This window comes from Heptranchias perlo, chromosome 24 (assembly GCF_035084215.1).
Source record: "Heptranchias perlo isolate sHepPer1 chromosome 24, sHepPer1.hap1, whole genome shotgun sequence".
Lineage (NCBI taxonomy): Eukaryota > Metazoa > Chordata > Chondrichthyes > Hexanchiformes > Hexanchidae > Heptranchias > Heptranchias perlo.
Window position 1 is genome coordinate 4,984,956 of NC_090348.1, and position 25,339 is coordinate 5,010,294.

General features: G+C 46.6%; 1 protein-coding gene across 4 annotated transcripts in view; it reads left to right on the forward strand.

Moving 5' to 3' along the window:
* The window catches only part of tmcc3 (transmembrane and coiled-coil domain family 3), a 130,805-nt gene that overhangs the window by 28,545 nt on the left and 76,921 nt on the right, over positions 1-25,339 (forward strand). Inside the window, exon 1 of one of the 4 annotated variants that reach the window (XM_068004651.1) lies at positions 5,589-5,700. The exons of the other annotated variants lie outside the window; for them this stretch is intronic. Within the exon in view, the coding sequence (XP_067860752.1) occupies positions 5,659-5,700 (42 nt within the window). The 5' untranslated portion in view covers positions 5,589-5,658. Of the gene's footprint in view, positions 1-5,588; positions 5,701-25,339 lie in introns of those variants that run through there. 4 annotated transcript variants of the gene reach the window in all.

Here is a 25,339-nt window from a genome sequence, read left to right on the forward strand (position 1 = left end):
GAATGTGGAGGCGGGAGGAGCAGGAATGTCCCTCTCAGCTGCCGAAGACCTTTGATGGCACCCACTCGACCCACTCCCGATCTCCCCCCTCCCACTCCCGATCTCCCCCCTCCCACTCCTGATCTCCTCCCCCCCCACTCCCGATCTCCTCCCCCCCCCACTCCTGATCTCCTCCCCCCCCACTCCCGATCTCCCCCCTCCCACTCCTGATCTCCTCCCCCCCCACTCCCGATCTCCTCCCCCCCCCACTCCCGATCTCCTCCCCCCTCCCACTCCCGATCTCCCCCCTCCCACTCCTGATCTCCTCCCCCCCCACTCCCGATCTCCTCCCCCCCCCACTCCTGATCTCCTCCCCCCCCACTCCCGATCTCCTCCCCCCCCCACTCCTGATCTCCTCCCCCCCCACTCCCGATCTCCCCCCTCCCACTCCCGATCTCCCCCCTCCCACTCCTGATCTCCTCCCCCCCCACTCCCGATCTCCTCCCCCCCCCACTCCCGATCTCCTCCCGCCCCCACTCCCGATCTCCTCCCCCCCCCACTCCCGATCTCCTCCCCCCTCCCACTCCTGATCTCCTCCCCCCCCACTCCCGATCTCCTCCCCCCCCCACTCCCGATCTCCTCCCGCCCCCACTCCCGATCTCCTCCCCCCCCCACTCCCGATCTCCTCCCCCCCCCACTCCTGATCTCCTCCCCCCCCACTCCCGATCTCCCCCCTCCCACTCCCGATCTCCCCCCTCCCACTCCTGATCTCCTCCCCCCCCACTCCCGATCTCCTCCCCCCCCCACTCCCGATCTCCTCCCGCCCCCACTCCCGATCTCCTCCCCCCCCCACTCCCGATCTCCTCCCCCCCCCCACTCCCGATCTCCTCCCCCCCCCACTCCCGATCTCCTCCCCCCCCCACTCCCGATCTCCTCCCCCCCCACTCCCGATCTCCTCCCCCCCCCACTCCCGATCTCCTCCCCCCCCCACTCCCGATCTCCTCCCCCCCCCCACTCCCGATCTCCTCCCCCACCCCACTCCCGATCTCCTCCCCCCCCCACTCCCGATCTCCTCCCCCACCCCACTCCCGATCTCCTCCCCCCCCCACTCCCGATCTCCTCCCCCCCCCACTCCCGATCTCCTCCCCCACCCCACTCCCGATCTCCTCCCCCCCCACTCCCGATCTCCTCCCCCACCCCACTCCCGATCTCCTCCCCCCCCCCACTCCCGATCTCCTCCCCCCCACTCCCGATCTCCTCCCCCTCCCACTCCCGATCTCCCGCCTCCCACTCCCGATCGCCTCACTCCCTCTCAATAAGCAAGCCATCTTGTTGTTTTAAATTGTTCAATGGTATTTTAAGTTAAATTTAATATATTATAAATCTTACGCCTGCACACACTGTCCGTCCACGTCATCCATTATAAATTCCTCTGTCACACTGTCACCCTCCTGTAATGTCTCCCCATGTGCAAACGTGTCACACTGTCACCCTCCTGTAGTGTCTCCCCATTGCGTAAACGTGTCACACTGTCACCCTCCTGTAGTATCTCCCCGTGCATAAACGTGTCACACTGTCACCCTCCTGTAGTGTCTCCCCGTGCATAAACGTGTCACACTGTCACCCTCCTGTAGTGTCTCCCCATGTGCAAACGTGTCACACTGTCACCCTCCTGTAGTGTCTCCCCGTGCGTAAACGTGTCACACTGTCACCCTCCTGTAGTGTCTCCCCGTGCGTAAACGTGTCACACTGTCACCCTCCTGTAGTGTCTCCCCGTGCGTAAACGTGTCACACTGTCACCCTCCTGTAGTGTCTCCCCGTGCGTAAACGTGTCACACTGTCACCCTCCTGTAGTGTCTCCCCGTGCGTAAACGTGTCACACTGTCACCCTCCTGTAGTGTCTCCCCGTGCGTAAATGTGTCACACTGTCACCCTCCCGTAGTGTCTCCCGGGGAAGGGGAGTGTAATTACAGTGTGACACCGTTACACAGTCAGGGACCGTTACAAACGTGGACATGGGAATTTATACGGGTAAAAGCTGAAGGGAAGCGATGCACATACATAAATGCCAGGAATTTCCTTGGATGAGGGGGGAGGGGAGAGATTCTCCCGATCAGCCACCGTAACTACACGGGAATATTGACAGAAACCTCCTTCATGCCTCTATCTGAGGTTTCTGTCAATAATCCGCCAAAGTTACGAAGAAATTTCCGGTGAAGATGTTTAATATTATTACAGCAGAAAATTAAAATCTTCCCCCGGTGTTTGGACACATTTTTTGATATATATTAATGACATGGCCTTGGGTGTACAGGGCACAATTTCCAAATTTGTAGATGACACAAAACATGGAAGTGAACAGTGAGGAGGATAGTGATAGACTTCAAGAGGATATAGACAGGCTGGTGGAATGGGCGGACACGTGGTAGATGAAATTTAACGCAGAGAAGTGTGAAGTGATACATTTTGGCAGGAAGAACAAGGAGAGGCAATTTAAACCAAATAGTACAATTCTAAAAGGGGTACAGGAACAGAGAGATCTGGGGGTATATGTGCACAAATCTTTGAAGTTGGCAGGGCAGGTTGAGAAAGTGGTTAAAAAAACATACTTATAAACATATATAAATAGAGGCCTAGAGTACAAAAGCAAGGAAGTTATGTTGAACCTTTATAAAACACTGGTTTGGCCACAACTGGAGTATTGTGTTCAATTCTGGGCACCGCACTTTAGGAAGGATGTGAAGGCCTTAGAGAGGGTGCAGAAGAGATTTACTAGAATGATTCCAGGGATGAGGGACTTCAGTCACGTGGATAGACTGGAGAAGCTGGGGTTGTTCTCCTTGGAGCAGAGAAAGTTAAGAGGAGATTTGATAGAAGTGTTCAAAATCATGAAAGGTTTAGATAAAGTAAATAAAGAGAAACTGTTCCCCATTGGCGGAAGGGTCGAGAACCAGAGGACACAGATTTAAGGTGATTGGTAAAAGAATCAAAGGCGACATGAGGAAAATCTTTTTTACGCAGTGAGTTATTATGATCTGGAATTCACTGTCTGAAAGGGCGGTGGAAGCAGATTCAATCATGGCTTTTAAAAAGGAATTGGATAAATACTTGAAGGGAAAAAATTTGCAGGGCTATGGGGAAAGAACAGGGGAATGGGACTAAATGGATTGCTCTTACAAAGTGTCGGCATGGGCTCAATGGGCTGAATGGCCTCCTTCTGTGCTGTAATCATTCTATGATTCTATTAGAGGGAGCTGTACTTTGTATTGGGGGCAGCTATACCTGAACTCAAGGTGTTGACATTGGAATTCAGATGTTTTAACCTATTGCTCCTGACAGGGATGACAAGCGGCATGGGTCAAAGGTCCCCCAGTGTGTCCTCAGCCCCTGAGTCTCCCTGCCAGGGGTGCGGAGTCAGAAAGTGGCCCCTTGGATGTAAGAAGTGGAAAATTGTTTGATTCCCTGGCGCTGAGATTCCTCACCTTGAAAAATGCCACTGTTTGTCAGAAAAATCTATTTAAATCCATTAATGCTGATTATTATAGTGGATATGTGTCAGGAAACTGACTGAAACATAGGAACAGGAGGAGGCCATCCAGTCCCTGAGCCTGTTCTGCCATTCAGTTAGATCATGGCTGATCTGCACCTCAACTCCATTTACCCGTCTTTGCTTGCTCCAAATCCATTGATACCCTTACCCAACAAAAATCTATCAATCTCAGTCTTAAAAGCTCCAATTGATCCCCAGCATCCACAGCCTTTTAGGGGAGAGAGTTCCAGATTTCCACTCCCCTTTGTGTGAAAATCTGCTTCCTGATTTCACTCCTGAATGGCCCAGCTCTAATTTTAAGATTATTCCCTTTGTTCTTGATTCCCCCAACAGAGGAAATAGTTTCTCTATATCTCCCCTATTGAATCCCTTTATCATTTTAAACACCTTGATTAGGTCACTCTTCAACCTGTTAAACTCAAGGGAATACAAGCCAGGTTTATGCAACCTATCCTCATAATTTAACCCTCTAAGCCCCAGTATCATTCTGGTGAATCTGTGCTGCACACTCTCCAAGGCCAATATATCCTTCCTGAGGTGCGGTGCCCAAAACACAGACTCCAGATGGGGTCTGACCAAGGCTCTGTACAACTGAAGCATCACTTCCTCCCCTTTGTATTCCAGCCCCCTTGAGATAAAGGCCAACATTCTACCTTTTTGAATTCTTTTTATACGTGTGAACAAACCTTTAGCGATTTGTGAATGGGACACCTCAATCCCTCTCCTCCTCCACAGTTCCTAGTCTCTCATCATTACAAAAATATTCCGATTTGTCTTTCTTGGATCCAGAGTGGATGATCTCGCATTTCCCCACATTGAACTCCATCTGCTGTGATGTGGAGATGCCGGTGATGGACTGGGGTGGACAAATGTAAGGAGTCGTACAACACCAGGTTATAGTCCAACAGCTTTATTTGAAATCACAAGCTTTCGGAGCTTTGCTCCTTCGTCAGGTGAGTGAAGGGTTCCATAAAGGCACAGCATATATAGTCAGAGAACAATGCCAGGTGATTACAGATAATCTTTCTAACTGCCCTTTATCATACCTCGGCAGAGAGATAATCACAGCAATCAAAGGAGTGGATGGTGTTCAGACAGGGACACATTACATCCAAGAATACTGAATACACAAGCGGTCAGATCACAAAGACAGAGAGAAAGAGAGAGACCCGAAAGGCAGAGAGAGAATGACCAGTTGTATTAAAAACAGATAACTTTTTTTCGCTGGTGGGGTCACATGTAGCGTGACATGAACCCAAGATCCCGGTTGAGGCCGTCCTCATGTAACCCCACCAGCGAAAAAAAGTTATCTGTTTTTAATACAACTGGTCATTCTCTCTGCCTTTCGGGTCTCTCTCTTTCTCTCTGTCTTTGTGATCTGACCGCTTGTGTATTCAGTATTCTTGGATGTAATGTGCCCCTGTCTGAACACCATCCACTCCTTTGATTGCTGTGATTATCTCTCTGCCGAGGTGTGATAAAGGGCAGTTGGAAAGTTTATCTGTAATCACCAGGCATTGTTCTCTGACTATATATGCTGTGCCTTTATGGAATCCTACACTCACCTGACGAAGGAGCAAAGCTCCGAAAGCTTGTGATTTCAAATAAAGCTGTTGGACTATAACCTGGTGTTGTACGACTCCTTACATTTGTCCATCTGCTGTGGTTTTTCCCACTCACTTAGTCTGTCCATGTCCCTTTGAAACTTCCTGCTCCCATCCACACAACTTACTGTTCTTCCTAACTTGCTGTCATCTGCAGACTTGGACACACAATTCTCTATTCCTTCCTCCAAGTCATTGATAAATATGGTAAAGCTGAATTTCTCGCTAAAAGAAAGATATTTTTGACCTAAATCAATGGGGAAAAAATCACCCGGTGAGGCCCATTTTACGATATGTTGGCACCAGTGTAGAATTTCCCCTTTTGAACAGGGATTTCAACACAAAGCATGTGGATTGTGCAAACATGTCATGTAAGCAGTAGGTCAGACTGGGATGATGCAGCAGTCTGTGGTTTTTACAACCATGATCTGCTCGAGTACAGTGGTGTGACAGGGCGTCACGGAGACCGTGCAGTGTGTGATCACACTCGGCAATCGCCTTTCAAGATAAACAGGAGTCTGAAAAATGAAAACTCCTCTTAGTTCAATGTTCAGCAACTCAGACCAGGTACCAGCTAGTGCTCTAATGTTTAGTAACTCTGACCAGGTACTAGTTAATGCACTAACTCAGACCAGGTACTAGTTAATGCTGCGTAACCTCAGCGTGCAAATTCTCATTACAAATGTGGTATTGAATTAGCTGGAAACTCAATTCACCTCGTCTAAGCTTTCAGAGAGTTTAACGTTCATTAACTGAAGGCGAGATTTGTTTGATGCCTCAGTTTGTTTTCAGTGTTGAATTCCTTTTCACGTTTGAAGGACACAGTATGTTTATCTTGGTGAAATACTCTGAGAGATTTCTTTCATTTAACTACAGCTCAGAATCAGAGTCTTGAATCAGCTCTGTTGTGTACATCTACCTCGCTCTTTTATGTATGGCTAACCGGTTTATCCAGTTTCATTGTTATCTGCTAAAACATCTCCCCCACTACAAGCGCCAGGAAATGCCTTCCCATTTCTTGCCACATTATGTAATCCGCAAAATTCAAATGTTGCATATTACAAAAGAGAATTGCATGCAAATGTGGCCAGGACTTTACTTGGAGCCACAATTGTCGGTAGATTGTGAATCAGGAACTTACTGCATTTTCTGAATGCATTTTTTTAAACGGATACCATCTCCATGGAAAAGTGTTTGACAAGACTCACATGTTAGCAAACACAAAGGAACATAGGAACAGGAGGAGGCCATTCAGCCCCTTGAGCCCGTTCCCCCATTCAATCTGATCATGGTTGATCTGTATCTTAACTCCATGTACCCGCCTTTGCTCCATATCCCTTGATATCCAACAAAAATCTATCGATTTCAGTCTTGAAAATTTCAATTGTCCCCCAGCATCCACAGCCTTTTTGGGGGAGAGAGTTCCAGATTTCCACTATCCTTTGTGTGAAGCAGTGCTTCCTGATTTCACTCTTGAAGAGTCTAGCTGTAATTTTAAGGCTATGCCCCCTTGTTCTGGATTCCCCATTGGAGGAAATAGCTTCTCTTTATCTACCCTATTGAATCCTTTTATCACATAACATGACATTCATTGCAGTTACATTCATCATGTCACATCTTCCACTCAAGCAGAAAATAGTTGGTCGCATACTTTCTTGTGACGGTGATGCCCCTTTAAGTTGCCCTGTCCTGTGGGGAGCAAATTGGCCAATAGGTGCTGCTGAACAAAGGGGTGGATTTCCCCTGTTCACTGTATACAGTGAACTGTAAAATAGTTTCTAAAGGTTGGGTTTATGATTTCACTACAAACAACAACACACAGGTAACCTCCCAGAGTCCGACCAACACACCTGCTGCCACAGCAAATATTGTGATAATTGAACCAGAAAGGCAATCGCTTTGGAAACATAATGGGGTAAATTCCCGTCTTCACCACCTGGGCTGTAACCTGACAGAGCGGATTGTCCACCCGGTGAACAACCCGCCCGATTTCCATGCCATTGTGGAATGACAATTGGGCGGGTTCTAAAATAGCGGGTGACCCGCTCCACCCGATTACAGCACAGGTGGTGAAGATGAAAATCGACCCCAATTTACTTTAAGGCTAACTGGTGTATTATTGCAATTTAATGTATGCGTTCAAAAGATCTACCGTGAACTCCAGCTAGAAACATGATGCATCACAGTGGAGTTCCAACATACCAAATCAACTCCGATAACAACAATCTGCCTTTATATAGTGCCTTTAAAGTAGTAAAACGTCCCAAGGCACTTCACAGGAATGTTATCAGCTAAAATTTGACACTGAGCCACATAAAGAGATATTAGGACAGGTGACCCAAAGCTTGGTAAAAAGGGTAGGTTTTAAGTAGCGACTTGAAGGAGAAGAGAGGTAGAGAGGTTTCAGGGAGGGAATTCCAGAGCTTAGGGCCTAGACAGCTGAAGTTACGGCTGTCAATGGAGGGGCTATTGTGAGTGTGTGTGTATATAATATATATATATATATTCCTACAGTATAGAGTTCTTGGTCTAAGCCAATTTTATTTTGAGTACGAAGTGTTCCATAGTCAACTGGTTTTGATGGATGGTACGCTCAGTATAGTTACAAGGTTTCTTTTGATCCACCTGGTGCCTCATCCATCACTATGTTTAAGAGAGTCCAAACGCAGCTACCAAGGAAGCCACTCAGGTAGGATTTCTGTTTAGCCAACACAGAGTGTTCATTTTCTCCCCGCAGGGACACCTACCTAAGTCCAGAGAGCTTAGGCGTAGCTCGGAAAGAGCCAAAGTTTGCGCAGAGGTACTGTTGGCATTTAACCAGCTGAAAGCCTATCAACGCTGATAAGTCCATTTGGGATGACCTTACCCATTGAGACATTGGGTTACAGGGATATCTGGGCAAGAACCCCAGCTCCCAGTGACAGATCTACTCCTCCAGGTCCAGTAATGAGCCATGCTGGCTGGTCAGTCAGCAAGATGGCCCCGGAACACTGAACACCTGCCTGACTCAAGTACCAGACCATTATCTCTGTCACAGAGGGTTGACTGGGCTCCGAAAGTCCATTGCCAGGCATGTCATCTTGGAGCCATCTTGACCCCCAAAGGGAAGAGTTGCCCGCCTGAGCTACTGGATTCCTGATATTAGCTGCAAACTTGAGATATTTACCTATCAAAATAGTTTTTTTGGTCAAGCCAATTTGGAAATTTAAGAAGTCATCAATGATAGTTGAAAAAGAAAGCCTTGCATTTTAATAATCTTACCATTTCTCCTAGAGATTTGTCACAATGTTTCTCATGCAATGAATTAATTTTGAAGTCGACTGTTATGTAGGCAAATACAGCAGCCACTTTGTGCACAGCAAGATCCCACAAGCAGCAATGAATTCTGTTTATCTGTTTTTGGTGGTGTTGGTTGAGGGAGAAATGTTGGCCAGGACATGGTGAGAACTCTTTGACCTTCACTGAGGTACAGATCAGCCATGATCTGATTGAACGGCGGAACAGGTTGGAGGGGCTGAATGGCCTCCTCCTGTTCCTATGTGGGTACATGTCAGGGATCTTTCATGTCTACCTAAACTACTGAAACAGACAGAGGAAGTCTTGGTTTAATGTTTCATCTGAAGTTCACATGTGGCACTGCATGTTGTAACTAATCACTTGGCTTCTTTGTTGCAACATCTTGCTTTAGTGGAAACTGATGATTCCAGTTATGGTGACACAGGATGTTTTGACAGCATTTTTATTATTTGTAAGGAGCTGAAATCTCTACAGACTGTGGGGTAAATGTTTACCTTTGCATGTGAAGCATTAATGGATGGGTGATCATTTGGGCACATGTCCGGACTCGATATGCTTCCGATGGGTGAAGTCCTTGGCTGGGAGCGCTTAACAGAAGAGTGTTTTGAATCTGTCTCTTGTCGCGCAATTGGGAAGAAGAGGGTGGAAAGGATATCAAATAACAGAGGAACGTATATGTACGTTTTGAAGAGTTTCTTGGTGCGCTGAGGATGATGAGTTGGGTTTCTGCCTTATTCTGGACCAGGATTTTAGGAGGCTCCCCGCACTGGCCGGAAAGGTCAAACGTTTGGAAAGGGACTGTGGTACACACATGTCATGTTGGACTCCACACTACTGTTGAAAGCACAACTCCATCAGCAAGGCTCGAGTCAGGAGTGTGATGGAATATCCACCACTCACCTGGATGGGGGTAGCTGCAACAACACTCAAGAAGCTCGACACCATCCAGGAGGGAGCAGTTCCTTCGATCGACTCCCCTGGCAGAGGACTTAATATCCACTCCCTCCATCACTGGCACACTGTGGCTGCAGTGTGTACGATCTACAGGATGTACTGCAGCAACTCGCCAAGGTTAGTTCGAGAGCACCTCCCTCCCCTGCGACCTCTACCACTGAGAAGGACAAGAGCAGCAATATTGTGGGATCAACATCACCTGTAAGTTCCCCTCCAAGTCACACACTATACTGTGGAGAGAGAAACAGAGTTAATGTTTCAGGTCGATGACCCTTTATCCAAACTGGAAGATGTTCGAGATTAACGGTTTTTAAGCAAGTACAGAGCCGGGAAATAGGTGGGGGGGCGGTGGAGAAAAGAACAAAGGGGAAGGTCTGTGATAGGGTGGAGGGCAGTGATTCAATGACAAAAGGATGATGAATGTGAGGAATCTTACAACACCAGGTTATAGTCCAACAATTTTATTTTAAAATCACAAGCTTTCGGAGATTATCCCCTTCGTCCCCTGACGGGCCACAGCGAAAAATCGCATAGACCTCCTCAGAAGACTAACACGGGACGCAACCAACAGAGTACCCTTCGTCGTCCAGTACTTCCCCGGAGCGGAGAAACTATGCCATGTTCTCCGCAGCCTTCAACATGTCATCGATGACGATGAACACCTCGCTAAGGCCATCCCCACACCTCCACTACTCGCCTTTAAACAGCCACCCAACCTCAAACAGACCATCGTTTGCAGCAAATTACCTAGCTTTCAGGAGAACAGCGTCCACGACACCACACAACCCTGCCGCGGTAACCTCTGCAAGACATGCCAGATCATCGACACAGATACCACCATCACACGAGAGGACACCACCCACCAGGTACATGGTTCATACTTCTGTGACTCGGCCAACGTTGTCTACCTCATACGTTGCAGGAAAGGATGCCCCGGAGCATGGTACATTGGCGAGACCATGCAGACACTGCGACAACGGATGAACAGACACCACGCAACAATCGCCAGACAGGAGGGTTCCCTCCCAGTCGGGGAACACTTCAGCAGTCAAGGACATTCAGCCACCGATCTTCGGGTAAGCGTTCTCCAAGGCGGCCTTCGAGACACACGACAACGCAAAATCGTCGAGCAGAAATTGATAGCCAAATTCTGCACCCATGAGGATGGCCTCAACCAGGATCTTGGGTTCATGTCACGCTACACGTAACCCCACCAGCGAATAAAAGTTATCTGTTTTTAATACAACGGGTCATTCTCTGTCTTTCTCTTCCTTTCAGATGTTTCACCCTCTCTCTCTTTTGTTCTGGCCGTTTGTATATTCGGTGGTCCTGTAGGTAACATCTCTCTGTCTGAACACTTTGATTGCCTTGACAACGGGCTGTTGGAAAGATTATCTGTAATCATCAGGTATTGTTCTCTGACTATAAGTGCGAAACGTTCAAGGAGTCCCACTCACTCACCTGACGAAGGAGATAATCTCCGAAAGCTTGTGATTTACAAATAAAACTGTTGGACTATAACCTGGTGTTGTAAGATTCTTTACATATATCCTGACAGACTGCCTGTGCAATATTCAGTTTTGGATGAGCCTCAACCTCCTTCAACTAAAGTTTGGGAAGATCACAGACATCATCTTCAGCCTCTCCACAAACTCCATTCCCTTGGACTTCACTGCTCCTCAGCCACTGCTTCAGGTTGAACCTCAGCATTAAATTCGACCTGGAGCTGGGCTTCCAACCTCATATCCTCTGCATCACAAAATCTGCCTACTTCTACCTCTGAAACATCACCCCATTCCACGCCTATCTTAGCCCATCTGCTGCTGAAACCATCATCCACGTCTCTGTCACCTCCAGATTCGACTATTCCAATGCTGTCCTTCAAACTCCGTAAACTTCAGCTCATCCCAAACAGAGCTGACTATATTCTATACCGCACCAAGGCCCACTCACTGATCACCCCACTCTCGCTCACCTATATTGGCTCCAGGTCCCCCAAATGGCTCAATTTTCAAATTCTCATCCTTGTGTTTAAGCGCCTTTGTGGCCTTGTCCTCCTCCGTAACCTTCTCCAGTCCTACAATTCCCCCTCAAACTCTCTGTTCTTTTGACTCCTGCCCCTTGTGCAAGCCTGTACTTTGCTGCACCACACCTTCAGCCACATAGCCCCACTCTCTGGAATTCCTTCCCAAAACCCCTCTGCCTCTCCAGTTCCCCATCTCCACCTTTTAAGACGCTCTTAAAGCCCATCTCTTTGACCAAGCTTTTGGTCGCCCCTCCTAATATCCCCTTTGCTTTGCTTATTCCTTAAGCCTCTTGTGAAGCACCTTGGCACACTTTTCTATGCACTGTCGGAGGTCCATCTTTCGGATGAGACGTTAAACTGAGGCCCTGTCTGCCCTCTTGGGTGGACATAAAGGATCCCTCAGCACTATTCGAAAAACTGGGGAATTCTCATGGCAATATTTCGAAGAAGAGCAGGGGAGCTCTCCTGGAGTCCTGGCCAATATTTATCCCTCAACCAACACCACTAAGAACAGATTATCTGGTCATAATCACATTGATGTATGTGGGATCTTGCTGTTTGCAAATTGGCTGCCACGTTTCCCTACATTACAACAGAGATTACACTGCAAAAGCACTTCATTGGCTGTAAAGCGCTTTGGGACGTCCTGAGGTCATGAAAGGCGCTATAGAAATGCAAGTTGTTATTTTGGTAGAATGAGTTCTGCTACAGTGGTAGATACAGCAAACATTTCATTAATACTTCTTAAAGACTTACATGGAAATGTACCTCTGTGGGTAGGTACTATCACAGATAAGTATTCACCCTAATATAAAAACAGAAAATGCTGGAGAAGCTCAGCAAGTGAGGCAGCATCTGTGGAGAAAGAAACAGAGTTAACGATTCAGGTCAATGACCTTTCATCAGAACTGGTTGAAAGTGTAACCAGTGGGTAATTGATTTCTTCAAATGTATTTTGTAGTTGAGATCTCTGCAGCATTTCAAACAATTGGGGGGTTATTTTAACCCCCAAGAACGGGTGGGGTGGGGGCAGGTGGGCAGTAAAATAGTGGATTTTTGGAGTGGGATCACATCCCGCCTCTAACACGCCCACTCCCGGGTTTGACCCAGGCATGTTTGGGTGCGTGCACAACAGACACCCAGAAGTCCCATCTCCACTTAAAGCCGACGGGCTGGTACTTAAATGGCAATGTACCTCATTACGATAGTTGAGGTACTTAATCTTTTGTGTATTGCAAAAGTTAAACTCTAACCTTACCTGTTCGGGTTTCCCATCACTTCTGATTCACGAAAGCAGACGGCAGAAAGGGCCGGATCCATGAGGTGAGTGCCTTTATTACACTGCCTGTGGGCCCGGGGGAGCAGGAGTGTTTCATCCAGGCCCAACAAGCTCACCTGGCACAACATGACCCCATGATTGGCCAATTTTCCCCCCCCCCCCCATTGCTGGACCCCCTCCTCCGATGCTGGACCCCCTCCTCCGATGCTGGACCCCCTCCTCCGATGCTGGACCCCCTCCTCCGATGCTGGACCCCTCCCTCATGGTGGACCCCCCCCCTCCCGCCCCTACTTCCGACTCTTCACCCGACCTCCAATCTCTGCAACCTCTTCACCCGATCTCCGATCTCCTCCTGGCATCAGCCACCCCCCCACCCACCCCCATGTCCTCCATGGCCCACGATCCCTCCCTCCCTTTTCTCCGATCCCAGGCCGGCTGCCAGGCATGAAGCCCAGAAGTAAAATTTATTGTCCTCATTAAGGTCACAATCGCAGTTTGCGACCCGCCAACTTCACAAAACAGGATTTGCGTCCGATTATCTTCCCCCCCCACCCTGCTTCCTTCCCGCCTCCATGTGAAAATTATACCCCAAATTGAGTTCTCCTCTATTTACCACCCCCCAGATTTGTGCTCCTTCCCCATCTTCCTGGTCCCGATATTGTTTTCCACGATCTTTGATTCCATTGAGATAATTGATATTTTTATGATAATTGAAATATTTCAGGGATTATGAGTATATTTGCCTTTTTCTTAAGGGGGGATTTATGAGACATTGGCGTAGATTTTGACTTTGTGCGATGGTGTAAAACAGATGATAGTGAGTCGGCAGTCTGTTTTACATCTCTTCGATTGAAGTCAGTGGAAGTAAAAATGGGAAGAGATGTAAAACGGCCTGCCGACTCACTATCACCCGTTCTACAACATCGAACAAAGTCAAGGTCTACCCCGCATTCTTCAAATATTTATGTGTTATAAATTGAATTTTATACCCCTCCCTGCTCCTTAATTTCTTAAATGGGAAATGAACAGAGGCAATGATTTGAAGTAATTGCTGGGGATTTGGTGCCTTCAATAATTTGATTCTTACGACCATTGCTACATGAACTGCTTCTTACCCACTGGCCCGTGGAAAATTAGCTCTCATTGAACTTATGGACGTGCAACCTTTGGAGTATTTTTAGTTTGGGTTTGTTGTTAGGATCAATGACTTTATTTCATGTAAATATTTTAGCAGTTGTTTTGAGGTAAGGTCACTTCCTTGCCGGACAGCTGCTGTGTTTGTTAGATGTGGAAGAATATTTCGATTTAGAATCATAGAATCATAGAAGTTTACAACATGGAAACAGGCCCTTCGGCCCAACATGTCCATGTCGCCCAGTTTATACCACTAAGCTAGTCCCAATTGCCTGCACTTGGCCCATATCACTCTATACCCATCTTACCCATGTAACTGTCCAAATGCTTTTTAAAAGACAAAATTGTACCCACCTCTACTACTGCCTCTGGCAGCTCGTTCCAGACACTCACCACCCTTTGAGTGAAAAAATTGCCCCTCTGGACCCCTTTGTATCTCTCCCCTCTCACCTTAAATCTATGCCCCCTCGTTATAGACTCCCCTACCTTTGGGAAAAGATTTTGACTATCTACCTTATCTATGCCCTTCATTATTTTATAGACTTCTATAAGATCACCCCTTAACCTCCTACTCTCCAGGGAAAAAAGTCCCAGTCTATCCAATCTCTCCCTACAAGTCAAACCATCAAGTCCCGGTAGCATCCTAGTAAATCTTTTCTGCACTCTTTCTAGTTTAATAATATCCTTTCTATAATAGGGTGACCAGAATTGTACACAGTATTCCAAGTGTGGCCTTACTAATGTCTTGTACGACTTCAACAAGACATCCCAACTCCTGTATTCAATGTTCTGACCAATGAAACCAAGCATGCTGAATGCCTTCTTCACCACCCTATCCACCTGTGACTCCACTTTCAAGGAGCTATGAACCTGTACTCCTAGATCTCTTTGTTCTATAACTCTCCCCAACGCCCTACCATTAACGGAGTAGGTCCTGGCCCGATTCGATCTACCAAAATGCATCACCTCACATTTATCTAAATTAAACTCCATCTGCCATTCATCGGCCCACTGGCCCAATTTATCAAGATCCCGTTGCAATCCTAGATAACCTTCTTCACTGTCCACAATGCCACCAATCTTGGTGTCATCTGCAAACTTACTAACCATGCCTCCTAAATTCTCATCCAAATCATTAATATAAATAACAAATAACAGCGGACCCAGCACCGATCCCTGAGGCACACCGCTGGTCACAGGCCTCCAGTTTGAAAAACAACCCTCTACAACCACCCTCTGTCTTCTGTCGTCAATCCAATTTTGTATCCAATTGGCTACCTCACCTTGGATCCCATGAGATTTAACCTTATGTAACAACCTACCATGCGGTACCTTGTCAAAGGCTTTGCTAAAGTCCATGTAGACCACGTCTACTGCACAGCCCTCATCTATCTTCTTGGTTACCCCTTCAAAAAACTGTATCGGCACAGAGCAGAGACGGATTATTTAATGTAGCCTCGGTTGAAGTTTGCTTCCTTCCAGTTCCTCATCATACAGTCCTGTATTATTGAAAGGTAATCATTGCACACAAGGGTGATGGGATTATGGTTACATTGTAGGGAATGTGACACAAATAACCCTTTCAAATAGAATGAAAAAAAGTCTTGCATTTATATAGCACCTTTCATGACCTCAGGATGTCCCAAAGTGCTTCACAGCCGATGAAGTACTTTCAAAGTGTAGTCACTGTTGTAATGTAGGAAACACACTGCAAGGTCCCACAAACAGCAATGAAATAATGACCAGATAATCTGTTTTAGTGATGGTGGTTAAGGGATAAATATTGGCCAGGACCAGGAGAATGCCCCTGCTCTTCTTCGAAATAGTGCCATGGGATCTTTTACATCCACCTAAGAGGGCAGACAGGACATTGATTTAACATCTCAACTGAAAGATGGCACCTTTTAACAGTGCAGCACTCCCCCAGTACTGTACTGGAGTGTCAGCCTGGATTGTTTGCTCAAATCTCTGGAGCGGGACTTGAACCCACAACCTTCTGACTCAGAGGCGAGAGTGCTACCCACTGAGCCATGGCTGACATCTACTAGGGATCGAGGTGCCAGCTTCCACTCGGAGATTCCCATGGGTGGTCCAGCTGGGATTGAAAGCTCTCACCAGTCCTACCACTTAGTGCTGTACCATGTTGGTGCTGTGCACAGGAACATAGGAACAGGAGTAGGCCATTCAGCCCCTCGTGCCTGCTCTGCCATTTGATAAGATCATGGCTGATCTCACAAAGGTTTGAATCCAGCTGACTATTTTACCATTAATTCCACAAGTATTTGACATATTCTTGGCCTCTAAATTATTATCAGTCTCCTTCATTAGCCACTACAGTCTTGGGCCTTGTACTTTTCTGTCTTTTTTCTTTTTAGTCTCAGCTCATTGAATGGGTGATCTCACTCCGATAAGACATAAGGATGGCTGGTATGGGACATGGAAAAGGTTTGGTGCAGAAGGGGTTGGTTTTCTGCGGTTAGGTTTCAGGAATGTTATTGCGCCAGAGTAGAGAGGCCATTACTTTGGATGGATCCCTTGCTGTACCTGAGCATTAAGTGCCTGATTCCCCAAACATTTATCAATACCTTTGATCACACATTTTAACTGGGGAATGAGATTTGGATGGGCAGGAGGTGGGGCCAGTGCCAAACAATGTTAGCATTGTGAGACCAGAGCGATTATAACTTCAGGCCTTTGCTGCCCGCTCAGAAGAGCAGGTTAAAATCGGGATCAGCAGGAATCAGGTGGGAAATCGGTGGGTAAGTCACCCAGGCATTTTAACTGCCCACCTGCCCGGTTTCTGCCAGGCGGGTGAGATTAAAATTGACCCCCCCCCACCATAGAATCAGTTACATGGTTTGTTCCAGACTCAAATGGTTAATTTGTTCTAATGCCTCCTGTAACATTTATTCTGTTGTTTTTGTTAAACTGTCTTTCAGCCAGCATGAAGCTAACAGGAAACTCAATTACGCAAATCAGATTTTCATGTTACTTTCTGAGCAGATCCTCAAATAATTTGACATAAAGTAATAATAAGATATTCATTCCCGTTGCTGGCAAGGCTGGCATTTTTTGGCCATCCCTATTTCCCTGAGAAGGTGGTACTGGGCCTTCTTCTTGAACCACTGTAATTCTTTGTGATGGTTCTGATGCAATTAAATATCTTGCTAGACCACTTCAGAGGGTAGCTAAGAGTAACCACATTGGTGTAGAACTTGTGTCACATATAGGCCCAGACCAGGTAAGGATGGCTGGTTTCCTTCCCTAAAGGACATTAGTGAACCAGTTGGGTTTTTTATGACAATCCGACATCTTCATGGTCACTTTTACTGATACCAGCTTTTTATTGCCCAGATTTTTTTAAAAACTGAATTCAAATCCTCAAACGGTGGGATTTGAACTCACATTCTCTGGATTATTAGTCCAGTAACATAACCACTGCGCTTCTGTACCCCATACTGGGACTCCGTGCAATTTCGTGGGAGACTCCCTGTTGGAAGTGTGTGTCAGAAGTTCGGGTGGGGACTGTGCTTGATTTTCCACCCGTTTAAGTCCCGAGAGGGCAGGGCTCCTCACTGGCAGTGTCAAGTTGGAAAGCAGAGAAGTTATGTAAACTGTATAGATTCTTGGTTAGACCACACTTGGAGTACTGTGAACAGTTCTAGCCTCCATATTACAAAAAGTCTATAGAGGCACCGGAGAAGGTGCAAAAAACGATTTACAACAATGATACCAGAACTGAGAGGTTATAACTATCAGCAAAGACTGAACAGGCTGGGGCTTTTTTCTCTTGAAAAGAGAAGGCTGAAGGGTGACCTATTAGAGGTCTTTAAAATTAAGAAGGTGTTCGACAGGGTAGATGTAGAGAAAATGTTTCCACTTGTGGGGGAGGCCAAAAAAAGGGGCCATCAAGATAAGGTAGTCACCAATAAATCCAATAAGGAATTCTAGAGTCATAGAGTCATAGAGTTATACAGCACGGATAGAGGCCCTTCGGCCCATTGTGTCCGCGCTGGCCATCAGCCCTGTCTACTCTAATCCCATGTTCCAGCATTTGGTCTGTAGCCTTGTATGCTATGGCATTTCAAGTGCTCATCCAAATGCTTCTTGAATGTTGTGAGGGTTCCTGCCTCCACAACCCTTTCAGGCAGTGAGTTCCAGACTCCAACCACCCTCTGGGTGAAAAAGTTCTTTCTCAAATCCCCTCTAAACCTCCCGCCTTTTACCTTGAATCTATGTCCCCTTGTTATAGTACCCTCAACGAAGGGAAAAAGCTCCTCAGTATCCATCCTATCTGTGCCCCTCATAATTTTGTACACCTCAATCATGTCCCCCCTCAGCCTCCTCTGCTCCAAGGAAAACAAACCCAATCTTCCCAGTCTCTCTTCATAGCTGAAGCGCTCCAGCCCTGGTAACATCCTGGTGAATCTCCTCTGCACCCTCTCCAAAGCGATCACATCCTTCCTGTAGTGTGGCGACCAGAACTGCACACAGTACTCCAGCTGTGGCCTAACCAGTGTTTTATACAGCTCCATCATAACCTCCTTGCTCTTATATTCTATGCCTCGGCTAATAAAGGCAAGTATCCCATATGCCTTCTTTACCACCTTATCTACCTGTTCCGCTGCCTTCAGGGATCTGTGAACTTGCACACCAAGATCCCTCTGACCCTCTGTCTTGCCTAGGGTCCTCCCATTCATTGTGTATTCCCTTGCCTTGTTAGTCCCTCCAAAGTGCATCACCTCGCACTTTTCCGGGTTAAATTCCATTTGCCACTGTTCCGCCCATCTGACCAACCCATCTATATCGTCCTGCAGACTGAGGCTATCCTCCTCGCTATTTACCACCCTACCAATCTTTGTATCATCAGCGAACTTACTGATCATACCTTTTACATTCATATCCAAGTCATTAATGTAGACCACAAACAGCAAGGGACCCAGCACCGATCCCTGTGGTACCCCACTGGCCACAGGCTTCCAGTCACAAAAACAACCTTCGACCATCACCCTCTGCCTTCTGCCACTAAGCCAGTTTTGTATCCAAAGTGCCAAGGCACCCTGGATTCCATGGGCTCGTACCTTCTTGACCAGTCTCCTGTGGGGGACTTTATCGAAGGCCTTACTGAAATCCATGTATACCACATCCACTGCGTTACCCTCATCCACACGCCTAGTCACCCCCTCAAAAAATTCAATCAAATTAGTCAGACATGATCTTCCCTTGACAAAGCCATGTTGACTATCCCTGATTAATCCTTGCTTCTCCAAGTGGAGACTAATTTTGCCCTTCAGAATTATTTCCAATAATTTTCCTACCACTGATGTTAGGCTCACTGGCCTGTAGTTCCCCGGTTTTTCCCTACTCCCCTTCTTGAATAATGGTATTACATTAGCGGTTCTCCAGTCCTCTGGCACATCCCCTGTGGCCAGAGAGGTTCTGAATATATGTGTCAGAGCCCCCGCAATCTCCTCCTTTGCCTCACACAGTAGCCTGGGATACATTTCGTCCGGGCCTGGGGATTTATCCATTTTTAGGCCTGCTAAAACCGCCAATACCTCCTCCCGCTCGATGTTAATATGTTCGAGTATATCACAGTCCCCCTGCCGTATTTCTATGTCTACATCGTCCTTCTCCATAGTGAAAACAGATGCAAAAAATTCATTTAGAACCCCTCCTACATCTGCCGGCTCCACACACAGATTGCCATTTTTGTCCCTAATGGGCCCTATTTTTTCCCTAGTCATCCTCTTACCCTTAATATACTTATAAAACATCTTAGGATTTTCCTTTATTTTGCTCACCAGTGTCATTTCATGGCCCCTCCTTGATCTCCTAATTTCTTTTTTAAGTATCCCCCTGCACTTTTTGTACTCCTCTAGGGCTTCCTCCGTCTTTAGCCTTCTGTATCTGCCAAAAGCCCTCCTTTTTTTCCTAATCCATTCTCGTATATCCCCTGACATCCAAGGTTCCCTGGAGTTCTTGGAACCACCCTTGACCTTTACGGGAACATGTTGCCATTGTATGGTCTCAATCTCCCTTCTGAAAGACTCCCATTGCTCCGATGCGGATTTTCCTACAAGCAGCTGATCCCAGTCCATTTTGGCCAGATCCTGCCTTATCCTATTAAAATCGGCCTTCCCCCAATTTAGAACCTTTATTTCCGGCCCCTCCCTGTCCTTTTCCATGACCACCTTAAATCTCACCAAATTACGGTCACTGTCACCAAAGTGCTCACCTACTAGCACTTCTTCCACTTGGCCGGCCACATTCCCTAGAATTAGGTCCAGTACCGCCCCCTCTCTTGTCGGACTTTCTACATGCTGGCTCAAAAAGCTCTCCTGGATGCACGTTAAGAATTTTGTACCCTCTAAGCCTTTTACACTCTGAGTATCCCAGTTAATATTGGGGAAGTTGAAATCCCCCACTATTATTACCCTATTATTTGCACAATTTTCTGAGATTTGCCTACATATCTGTTCCTCTATCTCCCCCTGACTGTTTGGGGGCCTATAGTACACTCCCATCAAAGTGCTTGCCCCCTTTTTGTTTTTAAGCTCCACCCATATGGCCTCATTAGAGGAACCTGCTAATATATCATCCCTCCTTATGGCAGTAATTGATTCTTTAATTAATATTGCGACCCCCCCTCCTCTTATACCTCCCCCTCTGTCTCGCCTGAAGATTCTGGAGAAACTTCTTTACCCAAAGAGTGGTGAGAATGCGGAACTTGCTACCACAAGGAGTAATTTAAGCGAATAGCATAGATGCCTTTAAGGGGAAACTAGATAAGTACATGAGGGAGAAAGGAATAGGAGGGTATGCTGATAGGGTGAGATGAAGTAGGGAGGGAGGAGGCTTGAATGGAGCATAAACGCCAGCACAGACCAGTTGGAAATGAATGGCCTGTTTCTGTGTTGTACATTCAATATAATTCTATGTAAAATATATACTTCAATATATGCTACGGACTTATCGAATATCTTGCACAAATGGTACTAGCAAACGATTAGGAAGGGCTCAGTGGCTCACATATATGAACCTTCCCTGGTGAGATACAAGGCACTGAGATGAAAAATGACGTCCAGCTTTGCTCTGTTAGATTAATTTTAAATCTTCCAAAGACACATGTCACGATGATTCGCTCACTTCCTATTTAATGAAAAGGTTACTGCTCACATGAGAGACTTGCATTTTACTGTAATAGAAATTTAATGCTGTAAAGATGGGATCATTTGGCTTGGCGTCTAATGTGCTCCTGTATCATTTTGGAACATCATATAATGCAGGAAGCAGCTGAGGGCTTTCTCCCTCCCAGGACAGCGGCTGCAAGAAGATTAGTGAGTTCAGTAACATGGTATTTATATAAAAAAAATGTATTTGATATTCATCTTAGACTGACAGTTTGTAAGGACAGGCTCACATTATGATATTGGTGAGCGTTCCCTGGTGCTTTTTTTAGTTAATTCTCGGGATGTGGGCGTCGCTGGCAGGGCTGGCATTTATTGCCCACCCCTAGCTGCCCCTTGAGAAGGTGGTGGTGGGCCCCTTCCTCTTGAACCGCTGCAGTCTGTGTGGTGAAGGTGGTCCCACCGATGTAGCAGTTTGATACAAGCACTTTTTCACACATAGGGGAGTAGAAATTTGGAACTCTCTCCCCCCAAAAGGCTATGGAGGTTGGGGGTCACTCGCGACCGGTGAGTGTGTGTGGCCCCCTCCCCTCATCGTACGGGTGGTGGGAGCCCATAAAACCCTCCTGCCGTAGAGGACCAACTAAACCCCAATGGCGGGTATAAAGATGGTGAAGGAATGTTCACATCACAGCCTGTTGGACTGTTAATCAGCCCGCGAATCCGTTCACTACTTCACACTATTCTCCAAGGGAGGAGTCGGAAGATACAAAAACAACAACATAAACACACAGAGATCAACAAATTAGTTGTGTTATATCACCGATTCAGTTCAGTACAAACATTAAGTTCCTGCTCGGGCAAAAAAGACCACTCAATCTCTATGAAATGACTTGTGGGCAGTGGTGACCCATTTACAGATTGTGAATGACATGGGGCAGAATTTTAACTGTGAGAAACGGGTGGGTTGGGGGCAGGTTGGTCACTAAAACCTTTCAAAGAGGCTGCGATTTCAACCCCTGGAGGCCGGGATTCCTGGGCCTTCTCCTTCACGCCATGTGAGAGGAGGCGAGAAGGCCCGAAACTGCAGGTAAGTGCCTTTATAGCACAGCTTGTGGGCCCGGAGGAGCAGGAGTGCTTCTCCCAGGCCCAACAAGCCTACCTGCAGCGACCGCCCCCAATGTTCGTGGAACCCCCCCCCACACAACAATCATGGACCCCCCCCAACGATCGCAGACCACCACGTTGACCCCCGATCACGGCACCCCCTCCCCCCTCGATGACTGACACCCCCCCCCCAAGTGACTGACACCCAATCGCCCACCCCATGACCCCCGATCCCCCCATGACTGACTCCCCCGTGACTGATCTCCGATGACTGACCTCCCCCTCCCTATGACTGGCATCCCCACATGACCCCCGTGGCCATCGGTGCCCCCGTGCCCCCCATGCTCCCCCCCTCCCACCCCATCCATACAATCAAAGACTTACCTAAAGACTTAACCTTTCCACCTCTTCATTCTTGCTGTGCTCCCGTCCGACTGAGGCCAACCTGTCGGACAGCAAACCGACAAAAATAAATAATAAAAACATCCTTACGTCAAAATCGTACGGACGTCCGGGAAACCCGTACTTCCGGGTTTCCTGTCCGCGACTCGACCCCCGCCCCCTTCCCGGCTCCGGGTCAAAATCCTGGCCATTGTGTAACATGCCTGTCAATCATTGGCATAACAACAGCACTAGTAACAACCGTCAGCCTTTATATGGTGTCTTCAGCATAGCAAACACCCAAAGGAGGAGAAACAGATGTCAGGGAGTAGTGGGATAGTTAGAAGTGGTAACTGAGAACAGGGCCCAAGAGGCAGAGAGTGGAGTAATTCATCACATGGAGTGAGATAATTAGGACAGTCCCTCTATGATACATCAGATTTATTAATCTCCCTCGGTTGTCAGTTATAGGACATATATATTCCCAACTCGACAGATTACTTGTGATTCTTTTAGTCTGTTCTTCCTTGTGGGCCTTTCCAAAATAGTTGCTCGGTTAGCCAAGCATAATATAAATGTGTATGAGGAAAAGTAGCGTGCCAGATAAGAGGCAGAATGAGTTTCTTTTGTATATATTTACACACTGATCCCTATAAACATTTTGAGTAGGTTAACACCTCACTCTTTTCTATAGAGGTACAAAGTTGAATCGTATTGAAGCAGAGCAGCAAAGCTTTTCTACTTCAATGGAGGCGGAAACCTTTGTTTCATTGACGCTGTTTAAGATTCTGAAACAGAAATGTGTGAGAGTACGCGCGGCCTTCACAAGTTTAGTCTCTGTGCAAAGCTCAAGTCGCTTCTAACACTGACTCTAAGCTTGGAGTTTAAATCAGGTGCCAAAGCCCAGACTAATTGTGAAATGAAGTCACAAGACTCTTTTCCCCAGAAGTTTCACTCATCTTGATTCTGGTGTCAGGTCAAACCCTCCCTCTGAGTTCAAACCGGTTCATAACAACACTCCGGATATAGGGTGAACACAGCTTTAGGGATCTTACAAACATTAACGGATGGAAAAAGACCCTTTGGTCCATCCAGCCTGTCCCACACAATTGTGATGCCTTGTGTATCACAATCTATACACTCCCCACCCCACCTGAAATCATGTGATCTCCTGGGAGAGGCGAAAAACCAGATTAAAACCCAGGCCAATTAGGGAAAAAAAATCTGGAAAATTCCTCTCTGACCCCCCTTTAGGTGATCGAAACTAGTCCAGGAGATCACTCTGGCCCTGACTAGGTTCTCAATCTTTACTGAGAACCGAGAGTTGTACCAGCAAGGCAACATACCGCGTGAAGTTCATTACATTAATTATCCACAAGGCAAGGAACTTACAATAATGAATGATGTTGTTGTTAAGGAAACCTTTGCTTGTTACTTGTTTTAATCTACATTTAATACCATCCATAGTTAATGACTTCACGCAGGGGCAGTAGTAAATATTTTCAGTGTTCATTAATTTAAGACTAAGTGTTGCGTGGGGGTACAAACCATTGAACACATTAATATAAGGACAACACTACAAAGACTGGAAACGGAAATGAAAAAGAACATTCTGGAAAATTGCAGTAGGTTGGTCAGTATCTGAAAGAGAGAAGATGAGTTTAAATGTCAGCGTGTCGCCAGAAAAATATTTCTATTGTTCAACAATCTCTCATTTCCATCACTTATTAAATTGCCTGGATCTGCGATCTGTTGTAACTTAATCAGCGGCCTCAGGGAGAGTGCCCAGTTCTGCCTAGTTTAATATTTGTTACTTTTATTACCCTTTTCCTGCTCATTTTCTCCCCTCCTCTCCCCGGCACAGGCTCGATGGGCTGAATGGCCTCCTTCTGTGCCGTAACCATTCTATGATTTTAAGGGTTTTAAAGGAAGTAGGTGAGCACATTGCAGATGCCCTAACTATAATCTTTCAAAGTTCTCTAGATTCAGGAACTGTCCCTCTAGATTGGAAAATTGCACGTCACTCCGCTTTTTAAGAAAGGAGAGAGAGGGGAACCAGGGAATTATAGACCAGTTAGCCTAACATCTGTTGTGGGGAAAATGCTGGAGTCTATAATTAAGGATAGGGTGACTGAACACCTCGAGAATTTTCAGTTAATCAGAGAGAGCCAGCATGGATTTGTGAAAGGTAGGCCGTGCCTGACAAACCTGATTGAATTTTTTGAAGAGGTGACTAAAGTAGTGGACAATGGATGTTATTTATATGGACTTCCAGAAGGCATTTGATAAGGTCCCACATAAGAGACTGTTAGCTAAGATAGAAGCCCATGGAATCAAGGAAAAGTACGGACTTGTTTAGGAAGTTGGCCGAGCGAAAGGCGACAGAGAGTAGGGATAATGGGAAGGTACTCACATTGGCAGGATGTGACTAGTGGAGTCCCGCAGGGATCTGTCTTGGGGCCTCAATTATTCACAATATTTATTAACAACTTAGATGAAGGCATTGAAAGTCTCATATCTAAGTTTGCCGATGACACAAAGATTGGTGGCATTGTAAGCAGTGTAGATGAAAACATAAAATTACAAAGCGATATTGATAGATTAGGTGAATGGGCAAAACTGTGGCAAATGGAATTCAATGTAGACAAATGTGAGGTCATCCACTTTGGATCAAAAAAGGATAGAACAGGGTACTTTCTAAATGGTAAAAAGTTAAAAACAGTGGATGTCCAAAGGGACTTAGGGGTACAGGTACATAGATCATTGAAGTGTCATGAACAGGTGCAGAAAATAATCAATAAGGCTAATGGAATGCTGGCCTTTATATCTAGAGGACTAAAGTACAAGGGGGCAGAAGTTATGCTGCAGCGATACAAAACCCTGGTTAGACCGCACCTG